The sequence below is a fragment of the Equus caballus genome, chromosome 10 (assembly GCF_041296265.1).
Source record: "Equus caballus isolate H_3958 breed thoroughbred chromosome 10, TB-T2T, whole genome shotgun sequence".
NCBI classification, from domain to species: Eukaryota; Metazoa; Chordata; class Mammalia; order Perissodactyla; family Equidae; genus Equus; species Equus caballus.
The window spans coordinates 85,328,318-85,346,910 of NC_091693.1; the positions used below are offsets into that span (position 1 = coordinate 85,328,318).

At 37.4% G+C, this 18,593-nt stretch overlaps 1 protein-coding gene across 11 annotated transcripts in view; it reads left to right on the plus strand.

The window, feature by feature from the left end:
• Window positions 1-18,593, plus strand: part of LOC100073089 (ectonucleotide pyrophosphatase/phosphodiesterase family member 3) — a 112,837-nt gene that overhangs the window by 47,594 nt on the left and 46,650 nt on the right. For 8 of the 11 annotated variants that reach the window (XR_011422216.1, XR_011422217.1, XR_002811027.2 and 5 more), the window contains exons 5-6: window positions 9,347-9,407; window positions 12,531-12,628. Coding sequence is in view for 5 of the 11 variants with exons in the window: in XM_023651094.2 (XP_023506862.2) it covers window positions 9,347-9,407; window positions 12,531-12,628 (159 nt within the window). In the remaining 6 variants the exon portion in view is untranslated. The remainder of the gene's footprint in view (window positions 1-9,346; window positions 9,408-12,530; window positions 12,629-18,593) is intronic. The other 3 variants (XM_070223873.1, XM_070223875.1, XM_070223874.1) reach the window with 1 other exon arrangement.

Genomic DNA, 18,593 nt, shown 5'->3' on the forward strand with positions numbered 1-18,593 from the left:
GTGAAACTCTCGCTGTTTGCAGACAACATGATCTTATATATAGAAAACCCCAAAGAATCCATTTGAAAACTGTTAGAAGTAATTAACAACTACAGCAAAGTTGCAGGGTATAAAATCAATTTGCATAAATCAGTAGCATTTCTATACTCCAGTAATGAACCAACAGAAAAAGAACTCTAGAATACAATACCATTCACAATCGCAACAAAAAGAATAAAATACCTTGGGGTAAATTTAACTAAGGAAGTGAAGGACCTATATAATGAAAATTACAAGGCCTTTCTAAGAGAATTGGATGACGACATAAGATGGAAAGACATTCCATGTACATGGATTGGAAGAATAAACATAGTTAAAAATGTCCGTTCTGCCTAAAGCAATCTACAGATTCAACGCCATCCCAATCAGAATCCCAATGACATTCTTTACAGAATTAGAACAAAGAATCCTAAAATTCATATGGGGCAACAAAAGACCCCGAATTTCTAAAGCAATCCTGAGGAAAAAGAAGAAAACGGGAGGCATCACAATCCCTGACTTCAAAACATACTACAAAACTACAGTAATCAAAACAGCATGGTACTAGTACAAAAACAGGTGCACAGATCAATGGAACAGAATTGAAAGCCCAGAGATAAAACCACACATCTATGGACAGCTTATCTTTGACAAATGAGCTGAGGGCATGCAATGGAGAAAAGAAAGTCTTTTCAACAAATGGTGCTGGGAAAACTGGAAGGCCACATGTGAAAGAATGAAAATTGACCATTCTTTTTCACCATTCACCAAAATAAACTCAAAATGGATCAAAGACCTAAAGGTGAGACCTGAAACCATAAGGCTTCTGGAAGAAAATGTAGGCAGTACACTCTTTGACATCAGTATTAAAAGGATCTTTTTGGACACCATGCCTTCTCAGAGAAGGGAAACAATAGAAAGAATAAACAAATGGGACTTCATCAGATTAAAGAACTTCTTCAAGACAAATGAAAACAGGATTGAAACAAAAAAAACAACCCACTAACTGGGAAAAAATATTTGCAAGTCATATATCTGACAAGGGCTTAATATCCATAATATATAAAGAACTCTCGCAACTCAACAACAAAACATCAAACAACCCAATCAAAAAATGGGCTGGAGACATGAACAGACATTTCTCCAAAGAAGATGTACTGATGGCCAATAGGCACATGAAAAGATGCTCATCATTGCTGATCATCAGGGAAATGCAAATCAAAACTACACTAAGATATCACCTTACACCCGTTAGAATGACAAAAATATCTAAAACTAATACCAACAAATGTTGGAGAGCTTGCAGAGAAAAAGGAACCCTCATACACTGCTGGTGGGAATGCAAACTGGTGCAGCCACTATGGAAAACAGTATGGAGATTCCTCAGAAAATTAAAAATAGGACTACCATACGATCCAGCCATCCCACTACTGGGTATTTATCCAAAGAGCTTGAAGTCAGCAATCCCAAAAGTCCTGTGCACCCCAATGTTTATTGCAGCACTGTTTACAATAGCCAAGACGTGGAAGCAACCTAAGTGTCCAGCAACAGACGAATGGATAAAGAAGATGTGGTACATATATACAATGGAATACTACTCAGCTGCAAAACAGAACAAAATCATTCCATTTGCAATAACATGGATGGACCTTGAGAGAATTATGTTGAGTGAAATAAGCCAGCAAGAGAAGGATAATCTGTGTATGACTCCACTCATATGAGGAATTTAAAATTATGGACTAAGAACAGTTTAGTGGATACCAGGGGAAAGGGGGGGTGGGGGGTGGGCACAAAGGGTGAAGTGGTGCACCTACAACATGACTGACAAACATTAATGTACAACTGAAATTTCACAAGATTGTAACCTATCAATAACTCAATAAAAAAAAAAAAGAACAAAAACTTTCAGCCAAGAATACTCTATCCAGAAAAACTATCCTTCAGAGATGAGGGAGGAATAAAAGCTTTCCCAGGGAAACAAAAGCTGAGAGAGTTCATTGCCACTAGACCTCCCTTACAAGAAATAATGAAAGAATCCCTCATACCTGTAACAAAAAGGCAAAGGATTACAAAACAAGGAGATAAATGGAATCTGAACATTCCAGCTCTATGTCAGAATAGGTCACTAAACATTTAATTATAACGTAAAAGACAAGGGAAGGAAAGCATCAAAAATAACCGTAACACTTTAATTTAGTCACAAACTCACAACACAGAATGGAAGAATTTCTGCAATGAAAAGTCAAAAGGAGAAGAGGAAAGAGATGGAACTTGCTTATGCTAATGGAGGAAAGATGCTATCTTAAAATTGACCATCTCATGAGATCTTTTATACAAACCTCATGATAACCACTAAAGAATAAATCACAGCATAGCACAAATCATAAACAAAGATAAAACCATGACAGAAACCCACCAAACTGAAATGGCAGTCAGAAATACAAGAGAAAAAACAATGGAAATATAGAATTACTGGAAACAAGAGATAAAATGGCAGTACTAAGCCTTCATATATCAATAATCATTCTAAAATTAAATGGATTAAATTCTCTAATGAAAAGACACAGAATGGTTGGATGGATTAAAAATCAAGACCTAACAATATAATGCCTCCAGAAAACACATCTAAGCTCTAGGCTCAATGTGAGAGGATGGAAGATGATACTCCAAGCAAATGGCAAATAAAAGAAAGGTGTTGCCATACTTATGTCAGACAAAGCATACTTCAAGTTAAAAGAGACAATGAGAGACAAGGAGGGGCAATATGTAATAAAAGGGGCATTCTGCCAAAAGAGAATAACACTTATGAATATATATGCACCTAACAAAGATGCGCCAGAGTATATAAAGCAACTGTTAACAGACCTAAAGAGAGAAATTGACAGCAACACAATAATAGTAAGGGACCTTAACACCCCTCTTACATCGATTGATAGATCATCCAGACAGAAAGTCAACAAGGAAATAGTGGCCTGAAACAAAATACTACATCAGATAGACTTAATAGATATATATAGAACATTCCATCCAAAACCAGCAGAATACACATTGTTTGTAAGAGCACATGGAACATTGTCAAGGACAGACTATATGTTGGGAAACAAGGCAAGCCTCAATAAATTTAAAACAATTGAAATCATATCAAGCATCTTTTCTGACCACAATGCTATGAAACTAGAAATCACCTATAAGAAAATGCTAGGAAATTCCCAAATATATGGAGACTAACCAACATGATACTTAACAACTCTTGGATCAATGAAGAAATCAAAGGAGATATAAAAAAATAAGAGACAAATGAAAATGAAAACAGAACATACCAACTCTTATGGGATGCAGCAAAAGCTGTCCTAAGAGGGAAATTAATAGCAATACAGGCCTACCTCAACAAACAAGAAAAGTCTCAAATAAGGAATCTTAGTCTACCCCCAACAGATCTAGAAAAAGAAGAACAAACAAAGCCCAAAGTCAGCAGAAGGAGGGAAATAATAAAAATTAAGGCAGAAATAAATGAAATAGAGACTAAATAAACAATAGAAAACATCAGTGAAATTAAGAGCTCGTTCTTTGAGAACATAACAAAAGTTGAGAAACCCTTAGCCACACTCACTAAGCAAAAAAGAGAGAAGGCTCAAATAAATAAAATTAGAAATGAAAGAGGAGAAATTACAATGGATACCACAGAAATACAAAAGATTTTAAGAGCATACTATGAAAAACTATATGCCAATAAATCGGACAATCCAGAAGAAATGGATAAATTCTGACTCATACAATCTTCCAAAACTGAACCAAGAAGAAATAGACAATCTGAATAGACCAATCGCAAGTAACAAGATTGAAATAGTAATCAAAAAAACTTCCAAAAATTAAAAGTCCAGGACCAGATGGATCCTCTCAAGAATTCTACCAAACATTCAAAGAATTTAATACCTATCCTTCTCAAACTATTCCAAAAAATTGAAGAAGATGGAATGCATCCTAACGCATTCTAGGAGGTCAACATTACCCTGATACCAAAAACAGACATGGAAAACACAAAGGAGGAAAATTACAGGCCAGTGTTGCTGATGAACATAGATACAAAAATCCTCAACAAAATATTGACAAATTGACTACAGCAGTACATTAAAAGGATCACACACTATGATAAAGTGGGATTTATACCAGGGACACAGGGATGATTCAACATCCTCAATTCATTCAATGTGATATACCACATTAACAAAATCAGGAATAAAAATCACATGATCATCTCAATAGATAGAAAGCATTTGAGAAGATCCAACATCCACTTATGATAAAAACTCTCAGTAAAACAGGTATAGAAGGAAGGCACCTCAACCTAGTAAAGGCCATGTATGACAAACCCACAGCCAACATCATACTTAAGAGTGAAAAACTGAAAGCCATCCCCCTAAGAACAGGAATAAGACAAGGGTTCCCAATCTCACCACTCCTATTCAACATAGTACTGGAGGTTTTGGCCAGAGCAATTAGACAAATAAAAGAAATTAAAAAAAAAAAAAAAAAGGAATCCAGATTGGAAAGGAAGAAGTAAAACTCTTGCTGTTTGAAGACTATATGATTCTATATAGAGGGAAACCTAAAGAATATACCAGAAAGCTATTAGAAATAATCAACAACTACAGCAAATTTTCAGGGTACAAAATCAACTTACAAAAAATCAGTTGCATTCCTATACACTAATAATGAACTAGCTGAAAAAGAAGTCAGGAATACAATTCAATTTACCTTCGCAACAAAAAGAATAAAATATCTAGGAATAAATTTAACCAAGGAGGTGAAAGACCTGTACAATGAAAACTATAAGACATTGTTCAAAGAAATTGGACAAGGCATAAAGAAATGGAAAGCTATTCCATGCTCATGAATTGCAAGAATAAACATAGTTAAAATGTCAATATTACCTAAAGCAATCTGCAGATTCAATGCAATCCCAATTAGACTCCCAATGACTTTCTTCATGGAAATAGAACAAAGAATCCTAAAATTTCTATAGAACAACAAAAGACCCCAAATAGCCAAAGGAATCCTGAGAAAAAAGAACAAAGCTGGAGGCATCACAATCCCTGACTTCAAAATATACTACAAAGATATAGTAATCAAAACAATATGATATTGGCAGAAAAACGGACACACAAATCAATAGAACAGAATTCAAAGCCCAGAAAGAAAACCACACGTCTACGGACAGCTAATTTCATCAAAGGAGCCAGGAACTTACAATGGAGAAAGGAAAGTCTCTTCAATAAATGGTGTTGGGAAAACTGGACAGCCAAATGCAAAAGAATGAAAGTAGACCATTGTCTTTTACCATACATAAAAATTTGCTCAAAATAGATTAAAGACTTGAATGTAAGACCTGAAATCATAAACTCCTAGAAGAAAATATAGGCAGTACACTCTTTGACATCAGTTTTGGCAGCATCTTTTCGAATACTATGTCTACTTGCGCATGGGAAACAAAAGAAAAAATAAACAAATGGGACTACATTAGACTAAAAACCTTCTGCAAGGCAAAGGAAACAATGAACAAAATAAAAGACAATCCATCAACTGGGAGAAAATATTTGCAAATCATATATCTGACAAAAGATTCATTTCCAAAATATATAAAGAACTCATAGGGCCTGGCCCTGTGGCATCGTGGCAATGGATTGGCCGGATCTTAGCTTAGGGCCAATCTTCCTCACCAAAGGAGAAAAAAAAGAACTCATACGACTCAACAACAAAAAACAAAACAACCCAGTCAAAAAATGGGCAGAGGATGTGAACCGACATTTTTCCAAAGAAACTATACAGACGGTCAACAAGCACATGAAAAGATGTTCAATGTCACTAATTATTAGGGAAATGCCAATCAACTACAAATGAGATATCACCTCACACCTGTCAGAATTGCTATAATTAACAGGATGAGGAATAATAAGTGCTGGAGAGGATGTGGAGAAAAGGGAATCCTTTGACGTTGCTGGTGGGAATCAAAACTGGTGCAGTCACTATGGAAAACAGTATGGAGATTTCTCAAAAAATTAAAAATAGGAATACCATATGATCCAGCTATCCCACGACTGGATATTTATCCAAAGAACATGAAATCAACAATACAAATAGATCTATGCACCCCTATGTTCATTGCAGCATTCTTCACAGTATCCAAGACATAGAAGCAACCCAAGTGTCCATCAACTGATGATTAGATAAAGAAGATATGGTAAATATATACAATGGAATGCTACTCCACCATGAAAAAAGAAAAAATTGTCCCATTTGCAACAACATGGATGGACTTGGAGGGTATTATGTTAAGAGAAATAAGCCAGAGAGACAGACAAATACCAAATGATTTCACCCATATGTGAAAGATAAACACAGGGATAAAGAGAACAGATTAGTGGCTACCAGAGGGGAAGCAGTTTGGTGGGTTGTGGAAAAGGTAAAGAGACACGTATGTATGGTGAGGGATAAAAACTAGTCTATTGGTGGTGAGCACAATGCAGTCTATACAGAAACTGGTATATAATAATGTATGCTTGAAATTACACAGCTATAAACTAATACGACCTTAATAAAAATTTTTTTTAAGTCCCTCTAAATTCACAAAGGCAAGTATTGTTTCTGGTTTGCTTATTTCTCTAATGAATTCACTGACCATACTGCCTCTGACCTCTATGTTCTCCTGTCTTTTGTCCCAATCTTATTACTCCTGACTTTTATCTCAAGACTGACCCTCAGTTCATGTGGCAAATTTTCACACTGAATTCATCACACAATATTGTTTGAATTTAACAGCAACAAAAGTAATGTTTATAAGTAGTCTTGAAGTTTACCCTACCACCAATTGGTTACTTTGATGGAGTTAATTTAATCATTTCAATTTATTTTTTAAATAAATGTAAATGTTTTCTCACTCTAAGGAGTCAACTCTTTATATTTAAAGATGTTCAAAGATTTTTGCCAAAATTATACCTTTAGAGAGTACTTTGAGGGGATTTGAATAATTTTTGTCCAAGAAACCAGCTTGTTACTTTTCATTTTAAGTTTAGAATTTTTAAAAACTTTATGATAAATTTCTAACATATACAAAGTAGAGAACAGTATGATGTTTTCATCATCTAGCTTCTGCAATGATCAACTCATGGCCAATCTTGTCTCGTATTGACGCAGTATAATTTTCAAAAAGATAAAAACACAACTCTCATATGAATGTAAAGTGAACATGTCAAAGATTTATTAACTCATTAATGAGATAACCAACTGGAATATTAAGCTGGCTCGAAGAGAAATCAAGAAACTAAGAATATGTAGGACTAAAAGAATGTTGGAATACAATCACTAGAACTCTAACTTTTGGTGGGACAGAAATTATTTGCTTTTTTACAGGATGATGTATTTGCTACCAGACAAGAATCAGTCGTGTGGCTATTCATTTCCACCAATTAACTGCTACCCTTACTGAGTTGTGAAATGAATTGTAAAGAATAAGCTAGCTAAAGGTACATACTCCTAGGTAATGAGATAATCCATAGGTGGGCTTTTTTTGATAATTCCTACTTTGAAATGAAGTTTAGTGATCAGACCTACTTTTGCTGATTTCCAAGTTCTGGATTTTTTTTCTTAATAAAATATACTCTTTTTTCCCCCAACCTATTTCCCAAAATTTTAGATAATTTCAAAGCAATCCCTAGAGTTAATATCATTCATCTGTAAATATTTTCCATATGTATCTAAAAAAGATAAGGATTTAACAAAATTAGAATACCACCAATATATTTAAAAATATCACTGATAATTATTTATTGTCCTCAAACATCCAGTGTTCAAATTCTTCTGTTTGTTTCATATTTTTTTAAAGATTGTTCGAAGTATGATCCAAATAGATCCACACATTGCAATTGGCTGATATGTTTCAAGTTTTTTAAAAGTAGGTTCTTGAGCCAGCTCTCACAGCCTCGTGGTTAAAGTTCAGCACTCTTTCTACTTTGGGGGCCTGGGTTAGTTTCCCAGTCCAGGAACCACGTCACCTGTCTGTCAGCTGCCATGCTGTGGCAGGAGCTCACATAGAAGACTGGAAGGACTTACAACTAGGCTATACAGTCATGCACTAGGGCTTTGGAGAGGAGAAATAAGAGGAAGATTGGCAACAGATGTTAGCTCAGGGCCAATATTTTCCTGCCAAAAAAAAAAAAGTTAGATTCTCTCTTCTACCTTTCTTCCCCTTGCAATTTATGTGTTGGAGAAATGGGACCATTTGTCCTCTAGAGATTGCAGATTGCATGTCCTGTGACTTAAGCAGTGTGTCGTGTCCTATATTTCTTGACAGCTGGTGGTTAGAGCCAAAGGATGGTTTAGCTTCGGGTTTTGTTTATTTAACACATATACTCATAGGTGGAGGTGTTACTTCCAGTAAGAGGCACGTCTTGTCTGCTTGTCTCTTTTTGGGGGGATGTTAGCCACTGAGGATCATTGCCTAGATCCACTGGTGTTGCAAATAGTCACATTCATGGTCTGTCATTTATACTTCATAAATTAGCTGGAGTGTCCTATAAACAGAAACATCCATGGAGTAAGAATTTTATATTTTTTTTGAGGAAGATTAGCCCTGAGCTAACATCTACTGCCCATCCTCCTCTTTTCGTTGAGGAAGACTGGCCCTAAGCTAACATCTGTGCCCATCTTCCTCTGTTTTATGTGGGACGCCTACCACAGCATGGCTTGACAAGTGGTGACTAGGTACACACCCGGGATCCGAACTAGCGAACCCTGGGCCACCTAAGTGGAACGTGTGCACTTAACTGCTGCGTCACCCGGCGGCCCCCATGCAGTAAGAATTTTTTAGTTAAGATCTTAACTATTTGTTTTTTCAGTTTTTCCCATTTGATATCAATTATTCTCATTGGCTATTTCCTTTTTTTAATGCCTTCTTTTCTCTTTTCTTTAAATTGTATATCTATCTTTATTAAGTACTTTTTTTAGCAATTGGGAAAGCATTGTCCCTGAGGAAAAAACCATTCTTAAAAGAAGAAGGAAGAAAATGTCCCTCTCTGGCTAGAGGCATCCCCTTTGTTTTTCTGGGTGAGATGGGCTTCCTGGTGTTCAGTTAGTGTAGATTTCTGATCTGTGTGGGTCACTAGGGGCACTGACCTGCCAGCGTGTGAAATGGCGCTAAACACGTTCTGGAAGAATTGAGCCACTGGAGGGACAGGAGTTAAGCAGTTTTGAAAGGTCATGTCCATTGAACTTTTGCTTCTCTTTTCTTGTCCGTGGGGCAGCCGTCTAAAGCTTTTGATCCGCTGCTTTTCAGGAGAAAACCCATGGGTACAAGAGGAGTGTGGCACAGCCCAGCAGTCTCGGTGTCCAGAAGGGTGAGAACGCCATGGGGATTTTTATCCTCCTTTCACAGACGGCACCCGGGAGTGTAGCTGAGGGGCAAGGGGGAGTTTCCTCCACTCTGTTTAGGTTGTAAAATGAAGAGGTTAACAAACGATCAGATTCCTTGTGGCTTCAAACTCATAACAGACTTTTGTTTGCTTTCCTGTTTACAAAGCATTTTCATATTAATTTATTACATCCAAGCCTTACAACAATGACTAGAAAAATTGGTTGAAGTCTTTATACTAACATTCCCAAGGTCCTATGCTCAGGACTAGAATTTAGGTCTAAATTACTCCAGCCAGAACTCTTTCTGTTAACCTCCTGGCACCTCAAATTTGTTCTTCCTGAGGGAAGGGGAAGAGGTTTGTCCCTGGAAGGCCTCACAATGAAAGGTGGACCTTGAAGAATGGGTGAGGGGCACTCTGTCAGGTGGGCATGGGTGCTGACCACGTGAGGTGACACCCGTCACCCCACCCCTCCATGAGTCAGTCCACACGTCTATGACGGCTGCTGCCCGGACTTTGCCCGCCCCTGGAAACGTGCCCACCATCACCGCAGAGGCAGGGTGGATTCTCCCTGTCCTCCAGTTGCCCCTCTGCCCTTCACCTACCTCAGTCTTCTGGCTCAAGCCGTGAGAGGATGACAGTGAAGACGAGGCAGGGGAAAGGCATACCTGGCTGTAGGAAGAACTGGTGGAGGCATTTTTTAAGAGCATAATTTCATTTAAAAGATGTGTGTGGATAACCTGTCCGTTTTTGTACCGTGCTGTGTTGGTTTACCCCAGTCCTCAGGTCCAGCACCCCTCTTCAGCAGCTTCTGGGTGGAAGAGCCAAGAATTTAGAATTAAAAGGAGACTTTAGTTTGACTCCTGGTTTTGCCTGTGGCACTTGCATTAGTCACTTCTCTAAAATGCATCTATAAAATCAGAACAATAATAATGATGCCAAGTTCAAGAGATTTTTGTGTAAGAATTAAATCAATATCTTGATCCCATAGATGTTTGACCCTATTTTCCAGCTGCAAATTTATTTTGATGGCATATTTATGAATATAAATTTTTAAGTCAGCATTATGCTAATGGCATTATGAAACAAATAAGTATTTTCCAATGAAAATTGCAGTATGCCACTTTAATTTCTTGTAGAATATTCTACATATTGTAGTTAAAACAGTCCCAATATTCCATTTTTATTTTTTGAGGTATAGTTTATATACATTGAAATGCTCACATTTATGTGTTCTTTCACAACGTAGAATTGGAAGGCTGCACTGACCTTTTTCTAGCTTTACTCAAGCATATTGAAAAAAACTGAAATGATTCTTCTTATTTTTGGCTGGTATCATCATTCAGAATTTTCTTTATAATAATATTGAGTGTTTGTCAGAATTTTTAAAGATTTATTCTAACCAAACTTCTTGGAAAAGTATGTTCTTTTTCAAAAATTTAGATGTAAAACTGCTTGAGCACTGAGTTGAAAATAATTTCTTTTCCATTCTCACTTGCATGCACTGTGTTTGGAATTTAAAACAAACTTAGTGTGTTCACAGTTGCCATTTATAATAGCCCGAAACTGGAAAGTACCCAAATACCCATCAACAGTAGAATGAATAAGTTATGATTTAGTCATTCACTGGAATACTAGACAGCCACGACAATGAATAATCTACGACTACAGGCAGCAATGCAGATGAATCTCAAACATAATGTTAAGTAAAAGAAGCAGACACAGCAGAATACATACTATATGATTCAGTTTGCATATAAAGATAAGTGCAAAAATAGACACAACTAATCTATGCCCTTAGAAGTCACGATGGTGATCACCAGTGGTGGAAGTGTGGTTGGCAGAGGTTGGAGATTAGAAGGAACCATGAGGGGAGGGTTCTAGGGTGCTGGTAATATTCTGTTTCTTGATCTGGGTGATGGCCACACAGTGGAGTTCAGTTAGGAAAAATTTATGAAACTATACATCTCTGAAAAGTGTGTGTGTGAATGTGTGTATGTATATGAAATACAAATAAAATTTTACAGACAAAAAAAGTGTTGAGTGAAAAAAAAGAGTCTCTGGCTATAACCCAAAAGTTACCTTCCATCATTTTAACTTAAATACTCATCCAAAAAGAGACTGTAATGCTTTTAAGGTTAATATTAATTAAAGAGTCATTAGAATTATTAGCTATTAGAATATTAGAATAGATATCAGAATAGAATAAAAAAATGTAGAACTTTAGAATAATAGAACACGTCATAAGCTATAGAGTTCCTAAATTCCATATCATAATTACATCCAAAGTAAGGTAGAATAATTGTAACTTTTATGATATTTGAGTTTGAGCATTGAATTCAGTTGTCATGGCTTTTGGCTCAGTGGCCAAAGCCAGGACCGTGAAAGGTCTGCAATATAGAACGTGATTTCTGGTGATGTTTTGTTAATCCCCTGCTTGCATGCCACTGACCTCTGTTGGAAAACCACAATTAATTAGCTCTGTGTATACTTATCACTGTGAAAGGCTAAATATATCTGAGGTGAGGCAATGATAACAATGTGCTGTGTTGTGATGATTCCAAAATATCTGCTAAGTGGGTTGGGATTGAATTTTGAGAGGTTGAGGAACTGTTTAGGATTAAATCGTTAGTAAAGAATCAAGCCGAGAAGTGAACCCAAGTCTTGCTGAGGGCGAAGCCCTTCCTTTTTCTCCACAGCACACTGCCTTTCATCGTAAACTCTCGGGGCTAGAGAAATTTCATATATGACATGCCTGGCTCTCACAGACAGCCAATGCCAAGGAGTAAGCAGAAATAAAGAAAGTTAGCCAAAGTTATTTAAACTCTGGCACTCAAATGTTGATAGATCTCAAAGTTGAAAGACAGATAATTTACATAACACTTTTTCTTTTGTAATTGAACACTTCTATTAAGGGTTACCATCATAAAGGAAGTACAGATTGTTAAGGGAAATAATTTTTAAAAAGAGAAAGGAACAGTTGACCTAGAACTATTTTCTTAGTGTACTTTCTAAGCATTTTCTAATTTGGAGAATTGTAAGTAGTATAGAAAAGAGTGTATTTATTTTTCATCAAAATAAAGGACTAATTTTTGTTTCCATTTTCAGATTTGACCTGCCACCGGTTATTCTGTTTTCCATGGATGGATTTAGAGCTGAGTATTTACAGACGTGGAGTCCTCTCATACCTAATGTTAATAAGCTGAGTAAGTCTTCTCCAGCTGGAGGCAGGCGATGAGAATGACGCCTCATTAGTCAATCTCTGGGTGGTGCACTTTCCTCGCTGATCTCTGACGTCAGTGGTCTGTCTTAGCACAGGGCCTCTCAGGATCCTGATGACTTTACTACCTGGTGTCTATTTTCGTGCCTGTTGGCTGCTCCTTCCTTTTTTTGTAGCATGTTCATCTTTTTGTTTATTTTGATTGTTCCATATTTGAATATAACTTCTACTCTATGGAAATCTGTTCGCATGTACTGTCTCAAAAGTGGCATTCGTCAGACCTGGGTGCTGGGTCTTCACAGGGTGAATGTGAGCAGCCAGGACAAGGTCCTGAAGGATCCTGAGTAGACTGGACAGAGCCAGCACATACCAATGCTCCAGGAGGTAGAAGTCCAGTATCTGTACCTGGTTCTGGAATCAAAGTGCCTGGAACCTGGCTCCACCACTTAGTAGCTGTGAGACCTCGGGCCAGTTTACCTTACCTATTGGTGCCTCAGTCTCCTGGTCTGTGAAATGGTCACCTCCTACCTGATAGGAATTCTGTGAGAATATATATGTGGTATACATTGCATGATTTTAAGTGATTACTACAATTACTTTTATCATCTTTATCATGAACTTCTACATCTGCATTAGGGCACTTGACCTTCATACAATTTTATAAAGTGAATAATAAAGAGAAATGGACTCCCCAAGGACATAGAGCTATGAAGTGTCAGAGGGTTGGCCCCAGAGTCCATATCTCTTCTGCCCTGCAATTCCTCTTTCTTCCCCCTTCTAATAAGCCCTGCTTTCCTTCCAAGGTCCCCAAAATTTATAACAATTTGAATGGTTTCCTGTTTTTATTTTTCTCCGAATTATTAAAAAATAGCTGTTTGACCCCCAAGGAAGTTGATTACCTTTTCTGGGTTTCAGTTTCTTCCCTTATAAAATGAGAGGATTAGGGGCTGGCCCCGTGGTGGAGTGTTTGAGTTCGTGCACTCTGCTTCAGCGGCTCAGGGTTTCACCGGTTCAGATCCTGGGCACAGACCTAGCACCGCTCATCAAGCCACACAGAGGCAGCGTCCCACATAGCAGAACTAGAAGGACTTACAAGTAGAATATACAGCTAGGTACTGGGGGGATTTGGGGAGAAGAAGAAAAAAAAGTGGAAGATTGGCAACAGATGTTAGCTCAGGGCCAATCTTTAAAAAAAAGAGAGAGGATTAGATCTAAGGATTTCTACTGCTAATTTCAGCTCTAAAATGGCGTGATTGTAGAAAGGTAAACTCCTTCCCCTACAATACAAGGTGCTTTGTCCCTTCAGCTTCTCCCTCACTCCTTCAGGCAGATCCTGGGCCTCTGCCAGAACTGGCTCCAAATTCAGGACCTGTCACTTACTGCTGATTTACTTTCACCTGGAAAGTTAACTGACACCTCTCAGTTTCTGTTTCCTTATCTGCATTTTCCTTGACCATTTGGACATCACATCCTGTGTCCAAAAGGGAAGCTAACTAGCCAGGCTGAACTAAACTCCATTTGAAGTGGAATTATTTGGTTCGCTCATCCCTTTGAGAGTTGGAAATGACACCAATGAAATATGGGAGCATTGAAAGCTTTCCTCTTTCTAAAGTTTAAAATACTTCCTATTGTCACCCCAACAATATCTTGATCCTTTCACGTGTGAAGACATCACTAACCAGCTCTACCAGGACAGGATGGGCTCTCAGTTACCAGGAGGCCCAATTAAGAGTGGATATGGTAGAAGAGCTGGGATTAGGGCTCCCAGGAATGGTAGGCTTGAGGGGAGGTATGTGACAGCAGACATCCCTTTAAGGAAGTCTGGGACCCCATCTCTGGTGTCCATCAAACTGCCTGGGTTGGACTACAGAGATTGTGGAAACTGAGCCTGAGTGAGTCCTATCAGTGACTAAGGGCACTCTGGGACTCAACTCTAGTGGGGAGCTAAGGTCTTTGTCTTGTGTCAGTGTGTGTGCGGGCAGACAAAGAAGGGCCAGGCCCAAGATCAGGAAACTGTCAGGTGAGATGGAAGCGATTCTGCTGGAACTGGAAGTCAGGCTTCCTGGACAGTTAGTGGGAAACTGAGGATAGAACAAGATTAGTGGTAACAGGTGGATCTGCAGGCAGCACGTGCAGAGCTGTGAAGATTAGAGCAGCGAGGCTGACATTCGTGGACAATAGAACTCACATTCTCCACAGCAGATGCCGTTTGACATATGCCTTTTTCAAGTTTTTTTGGAATTTTACTGTGGCAAAAACACTTAACATGAGATCTACCCTCTTAACAGATTTTTAAGTGTCTAATACAGTATTGTTACGTACAGGCCCAGTGTTGTACAGCACATCTCTAGAATTTATTCACCCTGGGTAACTGAAATTTTATATCCATTGATTAGCAACTCTGCATTTTCCCCTCCCTGAAGCCCCTGGAAACCACCATTCTATTCTTTGCTTTTGTGAGTTGACTCTGTCAGATGCCTCATGCAAGTGGAATCATGCAGTGTTTCCCTTTCTGCGATGGGCTTATTTCACTTAATGTCTGCAGGGTTCATCCGTCTGTTTGCATATTGTAGAATTTCCATTTATTTTAAGGCTGAATAAAGCTCCGTTGTACATATGTGTGTATATATATATGTATTCACACACATACCATTTTAAAAAGTCCGTTTAGCTCTTGATGCACATTTAGGTTGTTTCCACATCTTGGCTATTGTGAATAGTGTTGCACTGAACATGGGAGTGTTAATATCTTTTCAATTTCCTGATCTCAATTCTTTTGGATAAATACCCAGAATTGGGATTGCTGGATCATATGGTAGTTGTATTTTTAGTTGTTTGCATAAACTTCATACTGTTTTTCACAGTGGCCTCACTATTTTGCATTCTCGCCAACAGCGCTCAAGGGTTGCAATTTCTTCCCATCCTCGCCAACACTTGTCCTTTGCCTTTTTGATAGTAGCCATCCTAACAGGTGCAAGGTGATATCTCATGGTGGTTTTGATTTGTATTTCCCTGATGTTTAGTGACATTCATCATTTTTCTTATACCTGTTGGCCATTTGTATGTCTACTTTGGAAAAAACATCTATTCAAGTCTTTAGCCCATTTTTTAATTGGGTTATCAATTTTTTTTTCTATTGAGCTGTAGGAGTTCATTAGACATTTTAGAAAATAATCCTTTATCAGATATATGGTTTGCAAATATTTTCTCCCATTCCATATGTTGCCTTTTCACTCTCTTGATGGTTTCCTTTGCTGTGCACAAGCTTTTTAGTTTGATACAGTCCCACTAGCCTAGTTTTGCTTTTGTTGCCTGTGCTTTTGGTGTCTGTGAAATCATTACTAAGACCAATGTCATGAAGCCTTCCCCCTGTGTTTTCTTCTAAGAGTTTTACAGTTTCAGGTCTTATGTTTGAGTCTTTAATTCATTTCAAGTTGGTTTTTGTTTATGGTGTATGATAACGGTCCAATGTCATTCTTTCACGTGTAGGTGTCCAGTTTTCCCACATCATTTGTTGGAGACACTCTTCTTTCCTCGTTGTGTATTCTTGGCATTCTTGTTGAAGATCAGTTGACCATATACATGTGGATTTGTTTCTGGGTGCTCTATTCTGTTCCATTGGTCTATATGTCTATCTTTATGCTAGTACCATTCTGTTTTAATTACTGCAGCTTTGTAATATATTTTGAAATCAGGAAGTGCTATGCCTCTAGCTTTGTTAATCTTTTTCAAGATTAGTTGGCTACTCAGGTACTTTTGTGGTTCCATAAGAATTTTAGAGTTGTTTTTTCTGTTGTTTTAAAAAATGCTATGGGGATTTTGATAGATATTGCTTTGACCCGGTAGATCTCTTTGGGTAGTATGGACATTTTAACAATATTGAGTCTTCCTGTCCGTGAAGATGGATGTCATGGATTTCCATTTGTTTGTGTCTTATTTAGTTTCTTTCATCAGTTTTATAGTGTTCAGAGTATAAAATCTTTCACTTTTTTAGGTAAGTTTATTCCTAAGTATTTTAGTCTTTTTGATGGTATTGTAAATGGGATTGTTTTCCTAATTTCCTTTTCACAGTTTGTTATTAGTGTATAGAAACACAACTGATTTTTGTATGCTGATTTTGTATCCTGCAACTTTACTGAGTTCATTTATTAGTTCCAACAGTTGTTTTGTGTGCAGAGTCTTAAGGGTTTTTCTATATATAATATCATATCATCTGCAAACAGGGACAATTTTGCTTCCTCGTTTCCGATTTGGATGACTTTTTTCTTTCTTGCTAATTGTTCTGGCTAGGACATCCTATACTATATTAAAAGGAAGTGGTAAGAGTGGTTATCCTTGCCTTCTTCTGAATCTTGGTGGAAAAGCTCTCAGTTTTTCATTGCTGAGTGTGCTGTTAGCCACAGGCTTCCCACATATGGCTTTTATTATTTTGAGGTAATTTCCCCTGAATCATAGTTTGTTGAGAGTTTTTATCATGAAAGGTATTGAATTTTTATCAAACACTTTTCCTACATCTATTGGGATGATCATGTGGTTTTTATCCTGCATTCTGTTGAAGTGGTGTATTACATTAATTGATTTTCATATGTCAAACCATCCTTGCATTCCAGGGATAAATCCCACTTGGTCATGGTGTAGGATTGTTTTAATGTTCTGGTGAATCCAGTTTGTTAGTATTTTGTTGAAGATTTTTTTATCTGTGTTCATCAGGGCTATTGGCCTGTAGTTTTCTTTGCTTGTGCTGTCTTTGTCTGGCTTTGGTATCAGGGTAATGCTGATCTTGTAAAATGATTTTGGAAGTGTTCCCTTCTCTTCAATTTTTTGGTACAGTTTGAGAATGATTGGCATTAATTCTTCATTAAGTGTTTGGTAGAATTCACGAGTGAAGCCGTCTGGATCTGGGCTTTTCTTTGTTGGAAGATTTTTGATTACTGATTCAACTTCCTTACTAGTTATAGGTCTGTTCAGACTTTCTGTTTCTCCATGATTCAGTTTTGGTAGGTTGTACATTTCTAGGAATTTATCCATTTCTTCTAGGTTATCCAGTTTGTTGGCTATAACTGTTCATAGTAGTCTCATAATGCTTTTTATTTCTGTGGTATTGGTTGCAATGTCTTCTCTTTCATTTCTGATTTTATTGATTTGAGTCTTCTCTCTTTTTTTCTCAGTTAGTCTAGCTAAAGCTTTGTCAATTTTGTTTATCTTTTCAAAACACCAACTTTAATTTTGTTGATTTTTAAAATTGTCTTTCTAGTCTCTGTTTCATTTATTTCTGCTATAATCCTCATTGTTTCCTTTCTTCTGCTAACTTTGGGTTTCATTTGTTGTCTTTCTAGATGCTTGAGGTGTAAAGTTAGGTTATCTATTTGAAATTTCTTCTTTTTCAGTGTAGATGTTGATCACTATAAACTCTCTCCTAGTGCTGCGCTTGCTGCGTCTGTGCGTTCTTCAGCTGTTTCACTTACTCGTCCATTTAGTCTTCAGCATCTTCTTATAGTTCATAGTTACTATAGAAATATGTTTATTGGATTTATATTTTCAGATCTTTTTAGTTGGTGCTTTCTTTTCTAAAAACACGATTTTTTAAGGAGTAAAATATGTAAATGGTAAACATTTTAAAACAACATTAATGGGTATATAGTAAAAAAATCAACAAACAAAACAACTCTCTGTTTCCTGATCTTTCTAGTTTTTTCTGCAGAAGCAGCTACCCTTATTGGTTTATTGTGTCCTCCCAGAATTATTCCATTCAGTCATAATTTAGATTACTAAAGCCTGAAGGAAGCAGTGGTAGAAGACCTTGCTTTCGGGGAGCTGTTCTACAATGGCTCTGGTTCAGATGGTTGATCCGAAATGGTTGATCCGAAATGGCAGCCTGAGTCCGTGGATAGGCAGCAGGTGTGTCCTGTGTAGGACATCCTTACTAGGGAGGTGTGATGTTTTCACAACAC